The sequence below is a fragment of the Triturus cristatus genome, chromosome 3_1 (assembly GCF_964204655.1).
Source record: "Triturus cristatus chromosome 3_1, aTriCri1.1, whole genome shotgun sequence".
Classification (NCBI taxonomy): Eukaryota; Metazoa; Chordata; class Amphibia; order Caudata; family Salamandridae; genus Triturus; species Triturus cristatus.
Genome location: NC_140583.1, coordinates 819,851,146 through 819,871,548, shown reverse-complemented (window position 1 = coordinate 819,871,548; position 20,403 = coordinate 819,851,146). Strand labels below are relative to the sequence as shown.

At 41.9% G+C, this 20,403-nt stretch overlaps 1 protein-coding gene across 6 annotated transcripts in view; it reads left to right on the top strand.

Moving 5' to 3' along the window:
• Positions 1 to 20,403, top strand: part of PCBP3 (poly(rC) binding protein 3) — a 212,479-nt gene that overhangs the window by 144,390 nt on the left and 47,686 nt on the right. For all 6 annotated transcript variants that reach the window (XM_085645174.1, XM_085645173.1, XM_085645172.1 and 3 more), the window contains exons 8-9: positions 2,073 to 2,216; positions 19,785 to 19,826. In XM_085645174.1, coding sequence (XP_085501300.1) covers positions 2,073 to 2,216; positions 19,785 to 19,826 — 186 coding nt within the window. The remainder of the gene's footprint in view (positions 1 to 2,072; positions 2,217 to 19,784; positions 19,827 to 20,403) is intronic.

The window sequence follows — 20,403 nt, the reverse complement described above, 5'->3', positions numbered from 1 at the left end:
CATCATTTTGGCAGGTCTGCCATGAATCTTATTTTCACGCTTGTATTAATTCCCCCCATGCTGTGCTGTAGTAATACCAATGGTGGTGCATAGTCATGATCTAGCTGTATTCTTCAAAATGCAATGTTTTGAACTCACATAAAACAAATTCACGGTATGAACTGATTAAAGTCTGTTTCAAAACGAGCTCAGGGAGATAACAGTGCCCAAGACCGCGACGAACAGATTTCAAAATAGAAAAATGTCAAAGACTAGAAACCCCTCGAAGGATAAGTGTAGCTCTGAAGGCTCAAGGGAAAAGCAGCATCTTAGAGTGTCAGCCTGGGAGAATCCACACCCTCTCTGAATTCTGAGCTCTACAGGCCTCCGTAGCAGTGGGACAGATTTGTTTTCCAGCCCTTTCGGAGATCAAGACTTCACAGCTCCTCCCTAATTTACAGAACCACTTCAATCACAGCGTGGCCTAGTGGCATTGTTCACAATTGTTTTGAAAAAGACAGAAATCTACTCCTAGTAGACAAATCCCTCCAATAATGGTAGATTTATGATTTTATGCGAATTGGCAAAAATCTCCACATCAATTAGTTGTAATTTTAACACAGGTTTCCAGGAGTGCTCTTACTCCACTAAGCACACTCCTGCAGATTGACTGGAAATGCACGAGCCTTCACTGTGGCTACAGACAGCGTTAACGAGGTCAATAGGAGGCCACAGCATACGACTACAGTGTCCTTGTCCCATTGAACAAACATTGTGTTACTGGGGTGAGAAATTGCAGTTCTTAGGTTGTACTTCGCAATTTCACACGCATGGAGCAATGGCGTCTCCCTGTGTCTATTTGTAGTATTACACGCATTTTTACCATATGGCTACAGACAGCGTTAACAACGCATGTGAAATTAATTACAGGGCATGTCGGACTCATTGATTTTGCCAAAGCGTGTTTCCTTTTCTAATTCAATAAAATAAAAAAATTACTGGTGGAGAAAATACGTAATCCACGTACTCATGAAATATGAAATGTATGACTAACAAATATATTATATTTTGTGGCTTGTCCTTGACTGCCCTCAGTCCACCCCTTAACCTTCCACTAGGACGGGCATGGCATTGCCCTACCACTAAAATTCTATTATGGATAATTATGCTCCATTTGTGGGTGTAAATGTCAGCGGATCCTGACTGTACGTATCAGGCTATGGGAATTGTCTGGCTTGGTAAATATTGGACTAGCTGGACCAGTGCATATTCATCTTTCCAGATTGATGCTTGCAGACCGGTCACCACTGAAGCAAGAAACTGCTTTTAAGCTGAAACTTTACAGGGAAAGAGGCAAATTATAAATCCTCAGTGTGTCCACGCGGAGTACCTGTGCTCCAGGCAAACTCGATTCTTCCCCTTTCCCCCCCAAGTGAGCTATAGGCGTTTGTGTCCAGGTGTAAGGAGGGTAAGTGTCCTCAGAAGGCAGTCCTGGAGTCAGTCTTGGGTGATGTCTTCACACTGACTCCTGTCTAATGAGATTTTTACTCTTTTTCGTTGTATGTATTTTACAGAAAATGTGAATCATTTCTAATGCAGCGGTTGGTGTTATTTTATCATACTCTAACACTATCTCTCTCTTGCTTTCTTTTACTCTCGCTTCTCCTCCTTTCTCCTCCCTGCTCCCGTCTCTCCTTAATTTAATTCTCCTTTATCCGATCCAACTCATTTTGTCCATCTCACCCTCTCTTGCCTTACTTCACGCCGCCTCTTTGTCCAACTCCATTGCTATCCTCTTCTTTCTGCCCTTTCGGTCACTCCTTTTTCATCTCTCCCTCAATACCCTCCTGTTGCTCACTCCTCCGTCCCCTCTCCTCTTTCCTGCAATTTCTCGGCTCGTCTGCCTCCCGCCCCTTCCTCCCTCTCTTCCCACAATCCTTCCCTTCCCGCCTCTCCCTTACCTTTCTTCTTTCCCACCAACCCTCTCTTGCCCTGTCGCTGTCACATCACCTCTCTCTGTATCTCCTGGCCTCTCCCCCTCTTCCCACCCTCCTGCCTTCTTCTCTACCTCTCTCTTGTCTATTTCTTTCCAGTCTCCACCCAAAGGTGCCACCATTCCCTACCGGCCTAAGCCTGCCTCTGCTCCCGTCATATTCGCAGGGGGCCAGGTAAGGGCCGACCCGCTGGCGGCCTCCACTGCCAATCTCAGCCTGCTGCTGCAACACCAGCCGCTGCCCGTGCGTATACTCAGGTTTCCTTTTCTTGCATGCCTTTTCCACATATTCCATATCATGTCTAGAACAGCGAGGCTCCGGGCTCTGCAGGGGGGAGCGCGAGGCTGGGGCCCTGGATAGCACATAATGGGTGTGGGGCAGTGGGAGGCAGGGTCCAACATACCACTTGGGGTTGACGAATCCCGCACTGCGTCTATTGATGCAGTTTTCTATAGCGCCGACATTACCCAAAGGTGTTGGAGCGCTTTACAATAAGGGCGCCATAGAGCATATAGATGACAATCGTCATAAGTAACCAGCAGTAGAAAGAGTGTACGTGCGAGGCTGGGAAGGCATAATGATGTGGTAGACTACTTGTGAAAATGTTTTAAATTACAATGGAAATCTGCACCTCGATGTGCCCATTATTGTAACCGTAACTGTATTTATATGGCGCTTACTACCCCTGACGAGGCGTTGAAATGCTTTACGGCGAGTAGCACGCTACTCTGAACCCAAAAACGATTAGTGGTGGATTCAGGCGTTTGGACTCACCCATTGGACTCAAAGGGCTTCAGCCCCCCCCCCCCCCCCCCCCCTGTCGTGTGCGGCAGCCTGGGATGAGACATCTTCCCGGGCAAAAAAGCAGCCGCACCCGAGCACTTCACAGGTCTTTAAACGACCATTTGGATGTTAATGAGGCCTCGCTGTTGTTTCACCCCTTCTAAGAGCCCCTGCAGCTCCACTCTGCCAATTGCTTAAAGTTCAGCCCCCCCCGAAATTTTTGCTCAGCCCCCCCCCCCCCCGAAATTTGGCTCTAGTTGCGCCTCTGGGTGGATTAGTATAGGGAAATCTGTGTTCATTTGAGCGGTGGACATGCAAGTCTGTTCGTTGGATTGAATAAGATAAAGGAGGACTATAAAAGGGAAGAGTCGAGAAAGTGTTATTTGGAAGATCGTAAGTCTTGTGAGGCTATCTAGCAGACGGCACCCTGGGCCTGCAATTTTGTTATTTTCAGCGTCTATATAGCACCATTTAGTGTTCTTTGTGAATTGGTTTAGCTCTAAGTCCCCCGACTGGGTAGCTTCTCTGAGTGTACTATTTAATCCCGAGTAACGACTGTGTAAATATATGATAATCGTAGCCCAGAGCAGAGCACAGTGAGTGATATTCCACACCACAGGCCAAAGATTTGTGATGCAAGTAAGATGTTCTACACCCTAAAGCAGAGCTCTGTATATTGTGACATAATCTGATCCTAGATGAGAGTTCTGTTCACTGCAGTCGGAGATATACTGAACCTCATGCGAGGACTCACAAAATATGTGATATTTGTATATCAGAGTAGAACTCTGCTCATTGAGAGACATTCTGTATTTCAGGGATGAGCTTGGTTCAGTGTGAGATGTTCCTCATCTAAGAGCACAGCTCTGTGCAGAGTGATATTTAGTATCCTAGAACAGAGCGCTGCACGGTGTGAGATATTTAGTATCCTAGAGCAGAGCTCTGTATAGTGTGCAATATAATATTTAGTATCCTATAGCATACTCTGTGCTGTGTGAGATATTTAGTATCATAGAACAGAGCTCTGTACAATGTGAGATATTTAGTATCCTATGATATTTTGTATACTAGAGCAGGGGGAGCTCTGCACAGTGTGAGATATTTTGTATCTTAGAGCAGAGCTCTGTAAAATGTGAGATATTTAGTATCCTGCAGCAGAACTCTGCACTGTGTGAGATGTTTAGGGGCATATCAGCAAGGGCCGGCGATAATTATCACTAAGCGCACTTAGCGCTAGGATAATTATCGCCGGCTATCGCTGCTTTCTATCGCAGAGATAGGTGCTATCAGCAACGCTTATCTCCAAAGCGATAGAAAGGCAAGCGTTAGCTGGAAAACAGTGTGATTATCGCTGGAAATCCAGCGATAACCGCACTGTGACCGGCAATACCTTGCTGATAGGGCAGGGTGATCTTAGCCATGTGATCCACCTCCCATTGGATTACATGGCTAAGTCAGAACTAAAGCAGGCATAAGGAAAGTAGCGATAACCATGGTTAGCGCTACTTTTCTTATCGCTATGCTTGTTAGCGATTCACTTGATAATAGGAGAAATGTCGGTTAGCGACATTTCTCCAGTTATTTCGGGAAGGAACGCCTACTTTGCATCTCATTTGAGATGCAAAGCTGGGCGTTCAGTAAACAGGCGCTAAGGCAAGGATTCACACGATTGCGTGACCTTGCTGATATAGCGATAAAATTATCGCCACATTTTGGCTGAAAACAGTCGCAAAAGCGGCAATAATTTTTTATCGCCACCTAGTAGATATGCCCCTAAGTATCGTAGAACAGAGCTCTGTACAATGTGAAATATTTTGTATTCTATGATATTTAGTATTCTAGAGCAGAGCTCTGTACAGTGTGAGATATGTAATATCCTAGAACAGAGCTGTGTACAGGTTGAGATATTTAGTATCCTATGACATTTAGTACCCTTGAGCAGAGCTCTGTACAGTGTGAGATATTTAGGATCCTAGAACAGAGCTGTATACAGTGTGAGATAATTAGTGTCCTAGAACAGAGCTCTGTACAGTGTGAGATATTTAGTATCCTATGACATTTAGTACCCTTGAGCAGAGCTCTGTACAGTGTGAGATATTTAATATCCTAGAACAGAGCTTTATACAGTATGAAATATTTTGTATCCTAGAACAGGCCTCTGTACGGTGTGAGATATTTGGTATCCTATGATATTTAGTATACTAGAGCTGAACTCTGTACAGTGTGAGATATTTAGTATCCTAGAACAGAGCTTTATACAGTATGAGATATTTTGTATCCTAGAACAGGCAGTACTGTACGGTGTGAGATATTTATAATCCGGCCCCCCTGATATACCACTGTAAAAAAATTGTTGTCCAGAGATTTTAATTTTTGATTTGTGTTTTTGGATCATTAGAGAAGTAATTTGGCTTGGGTAGACTGTTGGTCCCGGCTGAATTTGTCTGGACGACATTTTTAAAATGCCATATGTGTTGCAGTGATGATGTAATATTTCAGGAACCATGAGACCTATATACTTTATTTTGGTGTCAAAACATAGGTTTTGAGGGTCAAGTATTCTTATAAAGACAGAAAATAACTCCTCAGAGCAACCCTTCTGCCATTTTCCAAAATTTCAGCTATTATAGAGGAAGAAGAGGCATATATAGAAATGAAACAAATAATTATGTTTTTTAATCCCTTTAGGTATACACCAAACAATGTTTATGATCTGAATATGAAAAAAAATAATGTGTATCACCCCTGTTTTAGACACATTTTCATAATTCACTTTATTTTTTTGTTCCGACAATCGCTCGTGGTACATTTACAGAATGTTGAACATTTGAGAAAAGCATATTGACAGGGACATCTTTTTGTAGCACAGGTTTTGCAAGTGCATGTCCGTCTAAGTTCTGTTGGTAGAGGCTTTAGAAATTTGTCTACATATGTATGATCCAAAACATTTACACATCTTCTGATCAAGTAGAACACTCTTTTAATGTGTCAATGCACAGATTATGACATTGATGAAAGGCCTCCCAGCGGGACTGATTTTTTTAACTCACTGTACAGAAGATTGCCAAATGTGTGACAATCATAACTCGTTTTCCACATATGCACAAGGTATTTTCTACCTCTTTATAGTCACATTCTTCTTCAGTCTCAGCAAATCCTTTCAGAAACTTCACAGTTTCAGCAGTTAAAGCTCCAAGCTTTTTCCAATTTTGCTCATAGTGATATTACCCATAAGAATATGTGCCTTGATAAGAACACTGGGCATTTCTTGGTCAAGTTTCTTGTACAGAATATGAATTGACTTTTCTCACCTGTTCCATAACGTATCCATAACTTTGCCATTCCTTGACTTATGAACATGGCAACAAATCTAAGTAGCACAATAATAACATCATTTGACAGTACAATGACTCAATTGGAAACATTTCGAACAGTCCACTCAACATGTGGCACAACACGAAGGTCAGCTTTCTCCAATTTGCTGTTAAGTTTTTGAAAAAATGGCCCGTATCTTTTGAATACATCTCTGCAGGCACCAACTCCTCATTGACAATCATTCAACTTACAATAATTAGAAAGTCAGTGTTCACTGAAAAATCAGCAATGTTTTGGGGAATTAACATCTCCAAGTTCATCTTGTTCGATGTTGATGACCAGAATTGATCAAGTTGCACAGGTATAGGTGTCACATTTTTGTTACAGGTTAGGTACATTTTTCCACTTGTAGACCTTCATCTGATTCGCTCACATTCTTTGGCAGATAGTTTAAGATAACGGTCAAAGGCAATGTGCAGTTCTTGCAAAGTGCACATTGACTTTGATATCTGTAGAACACTCTGATCTACCTCTCCGAAGATTTGCATACACGAAATCTTGATCATTTGCAATTGTGTCATATAGTCCACAACAACAGCAGTTTTCAATGAGGACACCTTTTTGAATAGAAATTCTTCAGGTGAACGTCTTTTTTTTAGCTCTTGTACGAGTTTGTGCTTTACTGGTTTGGTTACAACATGTCCATAAAATAATGCTTTTGTTGGAAGAAGATCATACGACAGAATGTCCTTGATAAATTCACCCCTTTCTTTTGCTACATCCATCTCTCTATGTGCCTGCGAAAGTTGTTTTTTTGTAACCTTTTTTGTAGTGGCTGGTTGGACAAAACTCTTACTATTGCAATTAAAGCGTGCGTGGAAGTTTAACTTTAGTGATTTTGTCAAACAGCTTTTTCTCTTTCAATACAAATCTCTCCTGATTCAGTTCTATCCATGTTCCAGGACATCTAGTAGACGTGTCCTTATATCATTATCCATATATTGTTTGGTTACAAAGTTGTGTGGTCGCACAGGCTCAGTCATTTCAATGCAGTTTCCTTGCTGCTGTATGAAATGAAGATGGTTGTTAACATGTTTATTAAAACGTTCCCCTCCCTTTCCCACAATTCGGTGGTGAGGAACAGTTTCATGATGGTCCATTAGTTTTGAATTTATCATCTCATGGTAAACTAGCTGCCATTGAGCAACATATTCACTTTTATGTGTCTGACCAACAATTCCCTTAGAGCGTTTCTGTGATCTCTGGATCATCTGTTCCAGGTACATATCTGGAGCCACAGCATTGAACCTTTCATCTCTGTCTTTCGCCACAAAATGTCTTTGGACGAATTTACGTAGAGGTACGGCTTTTCCACCTCTAGCTTCTTCACTCTTTCCAAATACCAGGCCCATATCGCAAGTAGTTTGTGCCATCAAATTCACAAAACACAGTAATCAGTGAATCCACAGTCTTCATGTGCAGCTCCCAATCACCTTCCAGATCAGCATGTACCAAGTTTTTCACTAGAGCTATCATGTGTAAAACATTTCCCCAGAACTTGCAACGTTCAGATTTTTCTTCACATTCTTTGACACACTCTATAAACTTGGTTTTCAGGTTTTCTGATTTTGAACTGAGTGTACTGTACATTGCCTGGCTTTGCAGTATTTCTTTTGAATGAAGTGAACCCTGTGCCTTGTTCACTTGCAAAATAACATATGCAAAACCTAATTTGTCACTCGTCTTCTAGAAAGCATTCCAACGCAATGTTTCTATAGACTCAGATATGATGAGCATACCTTGTGCGAGCGAACATAATGAGTTCCACTCAATACTGACTGGACAGTTTTGCCTCCAAATATTTCAGCCTCAATACATGCATTGTCTATGCCACATCCACTGAGAACACTTCCTGCACACTGCAACACAAGTTTTAGCACGTGGAAAATGCCCATCATTGGATAAAGATCATCAAATTCTACTGGCTTGCTCATAAAAATGTCAGCTACAATATGAAAAACACCTTCATCACAGAAAAATGGAAGGATAGGCTGGTCTTCATGCTGAGCTTGCACAGTTTGGGAATTTTTTAGAGTTGTTTATACTGTTGCCTAATTTGTGACTGGAGATGGTATAACTGCTGAAAACCCAAACTTCTTTAGTGGGACAGTTTTCGGGGAGATCAGAGCATGAATTCCAGCCTATGGAAGAGCTCTCTTTTCTTCATCCTTTAGTCCGCACTGAATAAGTGATGTGATAATTTCAGTTAAATCAGCTTTGCGGACTTCAGCATCTTGTAGTGATTTTGCACATGTTGGGTTATAAGTGTGCAGCTTCATTTGTTTATGCCTACAGCTGACACAGCTTGTTTTTCAGCAGGTACTTCATTGGTACAGTCTTGATGAAGCACGATAGCAGCATCATGTGTGCTGGATGTTCCAGACAAAGAAGAGTTGTCTTCAAAATCAAAATTATCAAGAGCAGCAATTGTAAATCCTTTCCTGGTAAAGTGACTTGGAAGTGGTGTGCTGTCGGATTCAGAAGATTTTACAGCAAGAGAGGCTATCATGTTCCTACTCCGTACTATGTCATTATAACTTGTTAATAAACCAATCCTATTCATTGAAGTGATTAGCTCTCTACCTTTGCATTTGTCATAGATTGCATGGGCAGTCATCATATGCAGAAGAGTTTTCTTTTTGCCGTGATGTAATTCATAAAACATGATTTGGAAAAGACAGTTTATTCCAAAACGTAAGCTTGTCAGTTCATGGGATTGTCTTCCATTTCTTAACTTTATCTTCAAAGCTATCATCAATGTTGTCTGCTTCTGTTCCAAACTCAAGAACTATAGTTTGTAACAGCTTTGCTTTAATGATCTTAAACAATTATTGATGTAAAAAATATTACAACAACATCAGGCATTGTTGTTGACACCGGTGATTTGCAGAGCTCTGGGGCATCACAAAATTTGTTATTAAGTCCAGAATCTAAATATTTCAGGACATTTCTGAAAATGATTCCTGCTAATTTTACTAGATCCTGTGATCTTATTTTGGCAGCAAGAACGTCAGGTGTCAAATCAGATGAGAACACTATAAGTGGCTCATTCTTTTTGCTAGACTGACAAAACATATTCTGTCAGTGTACATTCTCACCAGAAATTCTTAATTTCATTATTATGGATAAATACAGTTTCATCAATGTTGACCATTACTTCTCTGATTTCACTGAGTGTGAACCTGGAGCCATCACTCAAGAGTGGCTTAAAAACGTCATTTGATTTTTCAAAGAGTGCAAACTTAACTGAAGGATAGCAGTTACGTTGCTGCTGGGAGCTCTATGTACAGTCATATTTTCAAATGTATGCACACAGGAAGTTAGGCTGCAAATACATTCACCTCGCTGTTTAGATCACCTACCCGGCTGAAAACCTCATCTTGAAAGAAACAAGCTGCAGATAAAAACATGTTTGCCCTTTGAGACTCATATACTCTATATTTTGTTTTTTTTGTCAACCCCTTTGGCCCTTATTCTGGCTAAACCACAGATAACACATTGAAGATGCTCTGCTTTCTGATCAATTTTAGGAGGTGGAGAAGGGGTAACCATCGATCTTCTAAGTGGATGGGCATTGGGTTTGGTTGTCGTCGCTTTCTCATACGACTCGGATTCTTGTTATGATTCACTGCTATTTTTTGAGAAATATTTTCCAGGCTTTTTTCCATTGTATACGACTTGTAACACTTGTTGTCACAATGATAATATATTCGATCCTCTTCACCCATCAGTTTTAATCTTTTGTGAACTTCGTCTTGCTGTATTTCTACAGCATCTCGAATTATCTTGTGTCCAGCCATAGTTGAAGTTAGGTTTTATTCTGGATTAGTTTGGCATATGACACATTTTTCTTTATTGAAGTTTTCCTCAGATTTTGTAGTTAGCAACACTCTGTCAGAAGGTAAAGATCCTCTGCTACCACCTGCTTCGCTCATGTTTATGAATTTGAATCAATGGAAAACATGAAACAAAAACAATATTAAAATAAATGACCAATATGATGGCTAAAACACATCATTATAGAGCCGCCACTTGGGAAAATGACAGAAGGGTTGCTCTGAGGAGTTAGTTTTTGTCTCTATAAGACTACTTGTTCTCCAAAACCTATGTTTTGATACCACAATGATGTATATAGGTCTCCTGGTTCCTGAAATATTACATAATCACTGCAACACAAGTGCCATTTTTAGAAATGTCGTCCAGAATAATTAGGCCTGGATTAGTAATGTCTACCCAAGCTAAATTACTTCTCTCATGATCCAAAAACACAAATCAATAATGAAAATCTCTGGACAACAATTCTTTACAGAGATCTATCAGGGGGGACAGGCCTGTTAGCATCCTCTGATATTTAGTATCAAAGAGCAGAGCTCTGTATGGTGTGAGATAGTTAGTATCCTAGAACAGAGCTCTATACAGAGTATGATATTTAGTATCCTAGAGCAGAACTCTGTATGGTGTGGGATATTTAGTATCATAGAAGAGAGCTGTGTATAGTATGAGATATTTAGTATCCTGTGATATTTAGTGTTCTAGAGCAGAGCTCTGTTCGGTTTGAGATATTTAGTATCATAGAACAGAGCTCTCAACAGATGAGATATTTAGTTTCCTGGGAAATTTAGTGTCCTAGAGCAGAGCTCTGTAGAGTGTGAGACATTTAATACCCTATGATATTTAGTATCCTAGAGCAGAGCTCTGTAAAGTGTGCGTTATTTAGTATCCCAAAGCCGAGATCTGTACAGTGTGAGGTATTTAGTATTCTAGAGCAGAGCTGTGTGATATATTTAGTATCCTAGAGCAGAGCTCTTTGCAGTGTGATGTATTCTGTATCCCATGGACAAGCTTAGTGCAGGGTGAATATTCTACATCCAAGGGTACTGCTCAATACAAAATTAGATACTCTGCATCGAGGGAAATAACATCATACCTGTGTGGGGCAGTTTCCCTCCCTGGATAGACCTTCGAGTCTCGCTGTTCCATGTTCAGTCTTTAGAATGGAGAAAAGACAATGAAATGTTGGCATGTTCTGTGACCACACACCCTCCCTCTCATGGTAAGGATCTCTCTCAGACATGAACCTCAGTATGTTTAAACTGGAACACTATCATAATTTCTAATGTGAAAGAGGTACGCTCAGCAACACGCGCACTCCTATAAAGGCACAGATACTCACACTGGCCACTATAGTGAAGACCCTGATGTCAGACAAGCCAATGAATTCTGTTGCGATTGAACCTTCTCAAGAAACTCACTCAGGCACATACTCTGTATTGATGGAGAGTTGCACACTTTGTAGTAGTGGAGACATTCACTGACAACACAGACACGCTCATTTGCACACTCACAAGCATGAGAGAATCCTCAGGAACACAAGTTTTCGCACTCTCTTTGGTAATTGAGTCTTCGTCAGGAACACATTCATCCACACCGTGTGTACTGATGGAGACTTGTGCAGTAACACGGTCTCCACATTCCCTGTACATAGGCAGGCCCCCTCAGGAACACACTCATCCACACACTTCTAACAAGCCAAGACATCTCAGTAACCCTGCCATTCACTCAACTAAGGCTGGTAGGTGAGACCTGTAATGCAGCAGGTACCACAGGTACATTTTAGACTGATTGAATTACTGCCAAAAACAACGCGCATATTGAAAACATTACCTCCCTACATTTCAAACCTATACAACATAGTTAGAAAAAAAGAGTAAACATGAATAAACTGACAAAAATGCACTCTCACGAGGTTCAGATCGTGACTGAAGGGGCGTTTCCAGATGATTTCGGACCCACTTCACAGGGGAAACAGCCTGAAGATAAGAATTAAGTGTAGATGTTTAACATGCTGCAATGGCACCGCCACCCATTGTGGTCATTTTGTAATTTGTAGTAGATGCTATCTCAGTAACACATTTCCCCACCATCTCCATCCAAATGTCACCACCACACTTTCTTTGGCGTGTGCCTCCTTCTCCAGTTCTACCTCTAAAAAATATTAGCTCTCCTCCTGGTTTGAGTGTGGCCACGAGGGATTGACCCAAGGGCGATGAGGCAGGCTGCTTCTCCAGCCAGGAAGACAGATATGTCTTCCTACGCGCACACTCGCTATGTTTCCATCTTTTTTCATGGCTTCAGGCTGAGACTGGTGACAGGTGACTTGCCCATTCGGCCCACTGCACACAGCTGTCAGAAAGAATCAGAGCCATGCCTTTTTTTTTACCGAGATGTTGTTGCTGAAACATTCATGTTCAGAAATGAGAGCAAAATTCCTGAACGATTGCTGCTTAGGCATCTGCATGCCTCTTCCAAACAAAGTCAGCCCACCACAAGCTATCCCTGAGTATAATCACTGAGACCTCTCTGCACCTGACCACCACAAATACGCTTCAGTGTTCACTGGCAGCCATTTTGTTGCTTCTCTCTCATGTTAAGTTCCTAGTCTCTCATTATGGCTTTTCCTCAGAATCATATCTCACTCTATTATGCACTAATGGATCCTCACTGAATCCTTCACTGTTATTTCTGATAATATTTCTTTCATTAGAAATCATTGCATACAGTGCCAGACGCCATAGAGGGCATAAAATAATTAAACCATTACAATCTACACCAAAACTCCATACAAAAAAGGTTAAAACTAAATTAATAAATAATCAGGTTAAAATCAACTTTTTGCTTTGGGCAGGGAGTGGCAAATTTGGTGAGTTGGCAGATCAAAATTGCATCATAGGATTGAAACATGCGATGACAGACAGACACAAGAGCAAATGCCCCGTTGATTATAGGGCACTCTTAAAAGGACTCTCCTTTCCTTTAGGAATACAAGACAAATACAGAGTAAGTGGATAAGATCGTCCGTAGCCGGTCCCCATAACCAACAGGAGGTTGAATCTTCAATCCAAAGCCAAGGCAAAGTGTTCAAAAGAGAGAGGAGATGACCAAAGTGATACCTCATGAATTTTTGCTTCAAATACATCAACCAACCAGCCTCTAGAAGATATTGTGGTTTAAGGGGTTTCTAGGTGTTCAATAACACCTCAGTGTGAGATTTTTGTTTTCTTTTTTGAAGTTTTATATAGCGCTAACTAGACCCAGAGGTATCAGAGTGCTTTACATCTGCACCAGTTACGTTACATATGGACACACATTCATTTTTGTTAGGCATGGGGAGATTAAGTGATTTGCCCAGAATCACAGAATCCTGAGCGTTTCTTCCGAGACTCGAACCCGGTTCCTCAGCTCCGAGGTCAACTGCCCTAGCCGTTTGGCCACATTCTCTCCTCTCCCCCAGATCCGTTCACTAGAGCTACATTGTCCTCTACTGCCGACATATTCTTGATTATGCCGTTAATTGATTTTTTAAGGACACCGTGAGGCATTGGTAGATGTAAAGGACACTATGAGGCATTGGTACCTCCCAGAATTATGGTACACCCAGGGCATATATGGCAAAGTCAGAGGATTATCAATTGCCATCTCCAGTTTGTGCCAGATTTTGATGTCAGCCCTCTTCCTGGCGATTTTTTGTTTTATTATTCCCAACTCCAGCTGCATCTGAGCAGGAGATGCGTTTGTGTGAAGTTTAAAGGGGTATCGGTAGGTTTTTGAGACAGTTACCTCTACTGCAGCTACATCCCAGTCGCAAAGTGCTTCGCTACTATATGCCAGAATTTGGAAGAAGTTTTGCTGAGATAATCTTTGGTAATGGTGCTAGGCTGGGCTCTCCCATTGATCTAATTAGGGTTTGAAATGTTAAGGTTAAAGAATTACCCTTCTGTTGTAACTCCTGATTTTGTGAACGAAAAGAAGCCTTTTCATCAAATACAACACTAAGGTGTTTATACTCCTTTACACATCCCAGGGACTGGTCCTGTAAGAAAGAGCTTTGCTTGTTCTTTATTCTGTTTTTGACTACCATGACCTTGGTTTTTTCTCCTTGACTATCATACAATTGCCAGAGGAGTAGCTGAGTAGGTTTTCAATAAGATGCTGAAGCCTGAGTTTAGCTTGGCTGAGAAGTATAACAGCATCCATGTACCTCAGATGTGAAATTCCTAGGCCTCCAAATTTTGGTGCATGTGAGTTTATAGTGTCCAATAGAGGAGTCATACCAGCGAGAAATCGATTAAGTCAGTACGTTGCCAGAATGCACCCTTGTTTTAGACCCTGTGGGTGTAGATTTTCCAAGACAAGGAGGTGCCATCTCCTATTTTATTCTAACCCAGGTGTTGGAATAAAGCTGATGCATTTCTTTTAGATGATGTGGCAGGATGTCCCAGTGTGCCAATTTGGCCCACAGGAGATTCCATTGTACACAGTTGAATGCTGACTAAAGATCTACGAAGCATAGATAATATTGTTGGATAGTTGTTATCATGTGTCTGATATAATAGAAAGGATATTTATTGTGGTGCCCATTCCGTGTATGAAACCTGTTTGATTTAGTGATTTGTTTTGTCCTCCCATTTCTTCAGCTCCTTTAATAGTCATCCTGCGAAGTACTTGGCTTCAGTATCGAAAAGGGCGATGAGCTGTAAGTGTTCTGATTGATGCTGTTCCCCTCATTTAAAAATCAGGTTGATTATTGAGCCCCTCTAGGAATCAGGAATATACTGGTCTGCAAACTGCTGTTAAAAACCAGAGACATTTTGGCTGCCAAGAATCTGTGGTTGACTTTATAAATAGCCTGCGGTGTGCCATTAGGCCCTGAAACGCCATCTCACTGGCTCTTCTGTATCTGTTTAAATATTTGCACTTGGTAGATGTTTGTCAGGCCTTCCATGTTGGTAAATTTAATTTTGCTTGTTGAATCACAAAACAAAGTAAATTCCTCAGTGTTTATTTTAGCATCTTCTTCATTGTAAAGTGAGACAGTGGCTGATTTAGGGCTAGGATTTGCTGAGTCTATCTTCTTCCCTGATTGCGCCTGTGATGCAGTTGGGAAGCCTTCGATATAGATGAAGTTGCTATCACTTATTGGAGCACAATGCAGTAGCATCGCCTCAGAGTTTGCGTTACTATCCGCGTCTTAAAAAGAAGATGCCCTCCGCTTTGGGACGGATTTTGGTGTATTTAACTCATTGGGCTGTGCTAGCAACATCACCCTGAATAATTCCGTTTCCGATGTTATTGGAGAGAGTCTGATTTTTAACCGTTAAGTTGAAATGCGTGTCTAAGTAGATTACCCCGCTCACTTCGGGAATGTTGGAGTTGTTTATTGTATTAGCGGCTCTATTTAAGCCATTCACCAGTCTCCAGAAATCCTTTGAGTTTGTTTTCTTTTTAAGAAATAGAGTCTTGGCCCAAAAGGCCTTTTCTGTCTTCTATTTTCATTCCAGAACACTTTCCTATACGTCTTTCTTATGTTTTGTAGGTTGGTGAGTTTCACTGGGTTGTTTGAACACTGGCTCAATGTGCACAAAGGCTTGTTAAATTTCTTTTTTGCTGACAAACAAGTGTCTAACATTTTTCCACCTTGGCCCTAGTGATGCTGTTACAGACCTGGTAAGCCTGGGCCTGTTATTGGACATGTATAGCTTCCTGTTGAGGTATACACCAATGGTGATCTTGGGATATTAAGATGTCGTCACAAACAGAATTATAAATCAAGTTCATACTAAAGTCCACCTGTAACTAGGATATTGGATTGTGGTTGTTTGTATTTGTTCCTCGTGATCAGTGAGATTAATTTCCTTGTAAGTTCTTGTTTTGACCTGCCTGTAGGGTATATGTAGACATTGATAAGTAGAAATGGGTCTTTATTTCTGGGTGCCAGTTACTTATTTTCACCATCAGCATATTTTGATCATTCTCCAACAAACATTCACTTTCTGTTTTTAAAGCTGCCTTCGGGCGGCCATACTTTTTGTCTTGACCTCTGATTTGAAAAAGCCAAAAAAGGATGTAGCCGTATGGCTAGAGCGGTCGGCCTCGAAGCTGGGGAACCGGGTTTGAGTCTTGGCAACGACGCTCAACATCCTGTGATTCTGGGCAAATCACTGAATCTCCCCGTGCCTGACAAAAATGAATGTGCCCATCTGTAATGAAACTGGTGCTCGTGTAAGGCACTCTGATACCCGATGTCACGGGTCTAGTTCGCGCTATATAAAACTCTTAAAAAAAGGAAAAAAGGCCTTTAGTGGTAAAGGGAGTGTAGACCATGTTTCTTGCAGGAATACTACTTTGGAGGCTCTCAAGTAATTTACTAGATCTGAATCATAAATTCTGTTGGGTGGGCCATCCGTGCTCCAGGAGCAGAAACGAGTGCTATCTACTTTGTTGGGCAGGCCACCGATGTTCCAAGAGCAGACAGAAACACGTGCATACGCTTTATGTGCATCTTATGTCACTGCTTGCCTTTCACCACACCTCATACCACTCTGCAGCCTTAGTATCTTTTATCAAATGGCATTGTGTGCATGTGTTTAACTTGGCAACCAGATGTACACAGAACAAATATCAGACATAGAAAACATGGGAAATATCACTGAGGCCTCTGCTTAGCAAAAGCACAACAGACTGCCACCAATAGGATTATCGTAATAAGGCTCCATTCAATTCATCAACGTGACACATGAAAAGAATATGTAAAACTGAAACCTCTTTAGCCACCCACAATTTTAAGCCAACAATGAGTAGTTCCATACAACTTAGTAGTTTTATCTAAACCAAGGGAGATAAGCATACTTTTCACAGCATTAGCAAACAAACTATATTCCAAAAATCATGCACACTGAAATGTAAATAAATTAAACACAAAGCTGGCTGTTATTTCAACACCTAAAATGAACATTTCACAAAACACACAGGGTCTGATTCACAAAGGTAAACATAAAAGTTTGTGTAGGTTTACGATTTCTTGCAATTCACAAAGACATTGTACAAGTAGTTTCTTTACGACTGTCCGCCATGCGCGCAGAGAGTCCCAAGCCTACTCGTAAAAATCCTTTATTTATTTTATAAAGTCACGAAAGTGTACATTTATCTTTTTGGATCAGGCCCACAATAAACATTGATAACTACTCAGTAACGGGCTGGGATGCCTATTGTTGGATTGGAAGTGAGACACCCGACAGACACCCTATAGCTGCAAAGAAAATTCCAGTTAGAGAACTAACTTATTCCAGCAAAAAAATGGGTTTGATTTCCAGACCAAAACTCAGCACCCACTGCCCACAGCCACGCCATATCTGAACCCCTAAATTACAGAAACATTCCAGTCCATAAAGAAAACTCCTAAACCATACAGTAGATTTAAAGGATGCATCTTCCTTGTAGCAAAACTGACAATGTCGGCAGACTCGAAGGACCAGGCAAACATTGTGACCTTCATTGACACCCAATGAGGCTATTGGTGCATCAACTCGGAACAAAAAACATAACCCCAAGACAATTCAACCCCCAATGTTCGAGTCTGTCCTCACCATCACTTCAGACAATCACAGACAGCCAGTTATAAAATAGCAATGTTGCACATTCACATTATCTGGAAACTGTCACTCAACCATTGACTTTAATGGAAAAAAGACTATGCGAAGAAAGTGCAAATGGCAGAACCTGCAAGTCAAATTAAAAAGAAGAGTCAAGCATTGAGGGGAGGTCCTCCACTGAGGGGGTTGCTACCCTGCAAATGACTAGCTCTAGGAGCACACTAAACACTGTGGAGCATATTCACGAGGAAGTGGCAGTGAGAGGCGTTAGGCTTCTTGGCTTAACGCCCTCACTGCCACTTCGGAAACGCCAGGCTGCACCTTATTCTCAAAAATGTGGTGCAGCCTGGCGTTTCCCCCTGCGACAGCGCTTAGTCTCACAACTTAACGCCAACGCAGGCACCCTTGCACCAGAGTGCAAGGGTGTCTGCCAGCAGGGAGGTTTGTTTATGTACAGGAAGGTGTCCCTTCCTGCACATAAACAAACCGAAAATGCTGTTGAGTAACTTGCATGTGTACTGCTTCATGCAGCACACATGTAAGTTACAAAACGGCATTTTTAAAAAGGTTTGTTTATGTACAGGAAGGGACCCCACGTTTTATGGATGGTCTTAAAATCACCAATATCTGATATTTAATATCCAGAATCAGTAAGTGATTTCTTGTAAAATGAGAATAAGAAGTTGAACCCTTACTCCAAACTGGGGTAACATTATACTTGAGTAAATCAATATATGATTACAGAGTCACCTTCTGTAACTTGCTTGCACTTGTGAATAATGCCATTTGCACAAGTAACATTGACTTACGTATGCATAGGGTTTTGTGAACGAGCCCAGTGAGTATAGATAAAGCCTTAGAATAAAGAGACACAAGCTTCAGTGGTGACAGAGAGAACTCTCCATGAACTAAAGTAGGAAGGGAGTGAATAACAACACAAAGAGATGGTTATTTATGGACATGGCTGTTTAAAGGTTTGGAAAACACACCATATAACCATCTCTGTGCTCTGCTCTTCAGACCACACCTCTCTCCATGTACGGCTACAGAGGGCACAACACACTGCACTTTCTAAATACTGCCCTCGTGGGCACATTACACGGCATTCTCTGCGGGGTATACCACTCTGCACACTGTTCAGCTGCTCTTCCATCAAAGTCACCCACTCACCTGAAGAATGAACCATCTACCCATTACAATCCTGATGTCCACTGCACGTAGAACACGTGCATTCGTGCCCCTGTTGATCTCAGCTTAGGTTGCCCTTCTTCTTCCCAGACATGCCAGGTTTGTTTCCTGTCTTTGCACCAGCAGTTCTGTGCTGATGCTGTTATACTCCATTCTATGAAGTAGTCACTGTGTTATGTTAAGCATCCTTCAGTGACCAGGGCCTGGTGCTGAATTGTTACAGTGCATGTGATTTGGTGTTTGCTGTACATTCCTGTTTTGGGAGTCTGGCTTGGAAATCCAGGGCACAGGCACAATTGAATCTATGGGGAGGCCTAGAAGGCGTTCTTCTCTGTACAGGCACCATGCCCTCTGTGCATGGGCCTGCACATGCATGAGGAGAACAGGCAGTGCTCATTTTACTCAGTCAGTAATCACAGATTCTGCCCCTATATCTACACATCCCCTGTAAAATATTTTACACATCTTCAGAGCCTGCGGTCCAGGGTGTAAGGAGGAACTATAGTATTTACAGGCAGGAACCCACATGTAACGCAGTCTTGCTGACTAAGAACAGGCAATGTACACAGGCACGTGCCACTTGCAGTAAGAATGGGCGTGTATGCTAGAAACAGGTACTCCATACAATTGTATATGCGCCAGAGGTGGACATTGCACTCTACTATATGGAAAGAGAGAATAGTCAAATATACAATACAGTGACAGAGCGACAGAGTACACTACAAGCATATACTCCAGTGACAAGCAGTATGCAAGACTCACACTGTACCCAGGAGAATACAGTACTGTACCCAGGAGAATACAGTAAGGGGGACAGTGTAAATATATTTCTTTCACTTTGGTTTCCTGTTCCACGTCATTTCCTGTCTCCAGATCTCCATGCAACAAGTGATTGCTCAGATAGATTGAAATGTGTATCTGGCCTTGTCTGTGCTGGGAGGGGCAAAGGACGGCCCTATCCCGCTGTGTTCACTGCTTTCCCCCAGACTGTGCAAGATCTCCTGTGTTTAACACTGCATGTGCTTCTGTTTTCCAGGCCTACGCCATTCAGGGACAGTACGCCATTCCACATCCAGATGTGAGTTCACCCTCGCTTTTCTTCTCCCCACTCGCCTCTCTCTGTCTCTTGTCATCTGCATGCTGCCAGCCTCTCTGGCCCATATTAATATTAGTACTAATATTAATACCAAGGATGTAAATAGCGTCACCTTTAATACCTTGAATAGTGTTACAACCTGTTATCTATGGACTTTCCGAGTGTGGGGGGCTTGGCCTGGCTGACACCATCTTGCAGGGTTTGTGCTGCTCATTGTCTGATGGAGGTGCAGTCTCCATGTTGTTTCTTGTTGCCCCGTCTGCTGCGGGGATGGTCTTTTTAGGGAGCAGTGCTGGCATGTACAGACCCATGGCTGAAGGTTAGATGGAGCCCTCCTGTGGACCTTAGACTGAACGCTGTGGTGTAGATGGGGTTTAGTTTACAGCTCCTCGTTCTTGTGCTGTCCCTTGTTTCAGGCGGAGATGCTTATAGGTGCAAACTCAAGCTCCTTCCTGATGGTTATGTTGTCCTGTCTGTGGTGGAGATGATCATTTTAGGAGCAGCGCCCTTTTACTGCGTATGTTCTACCCTCTGTCTCGGCTTTGCATGATGCAACCTC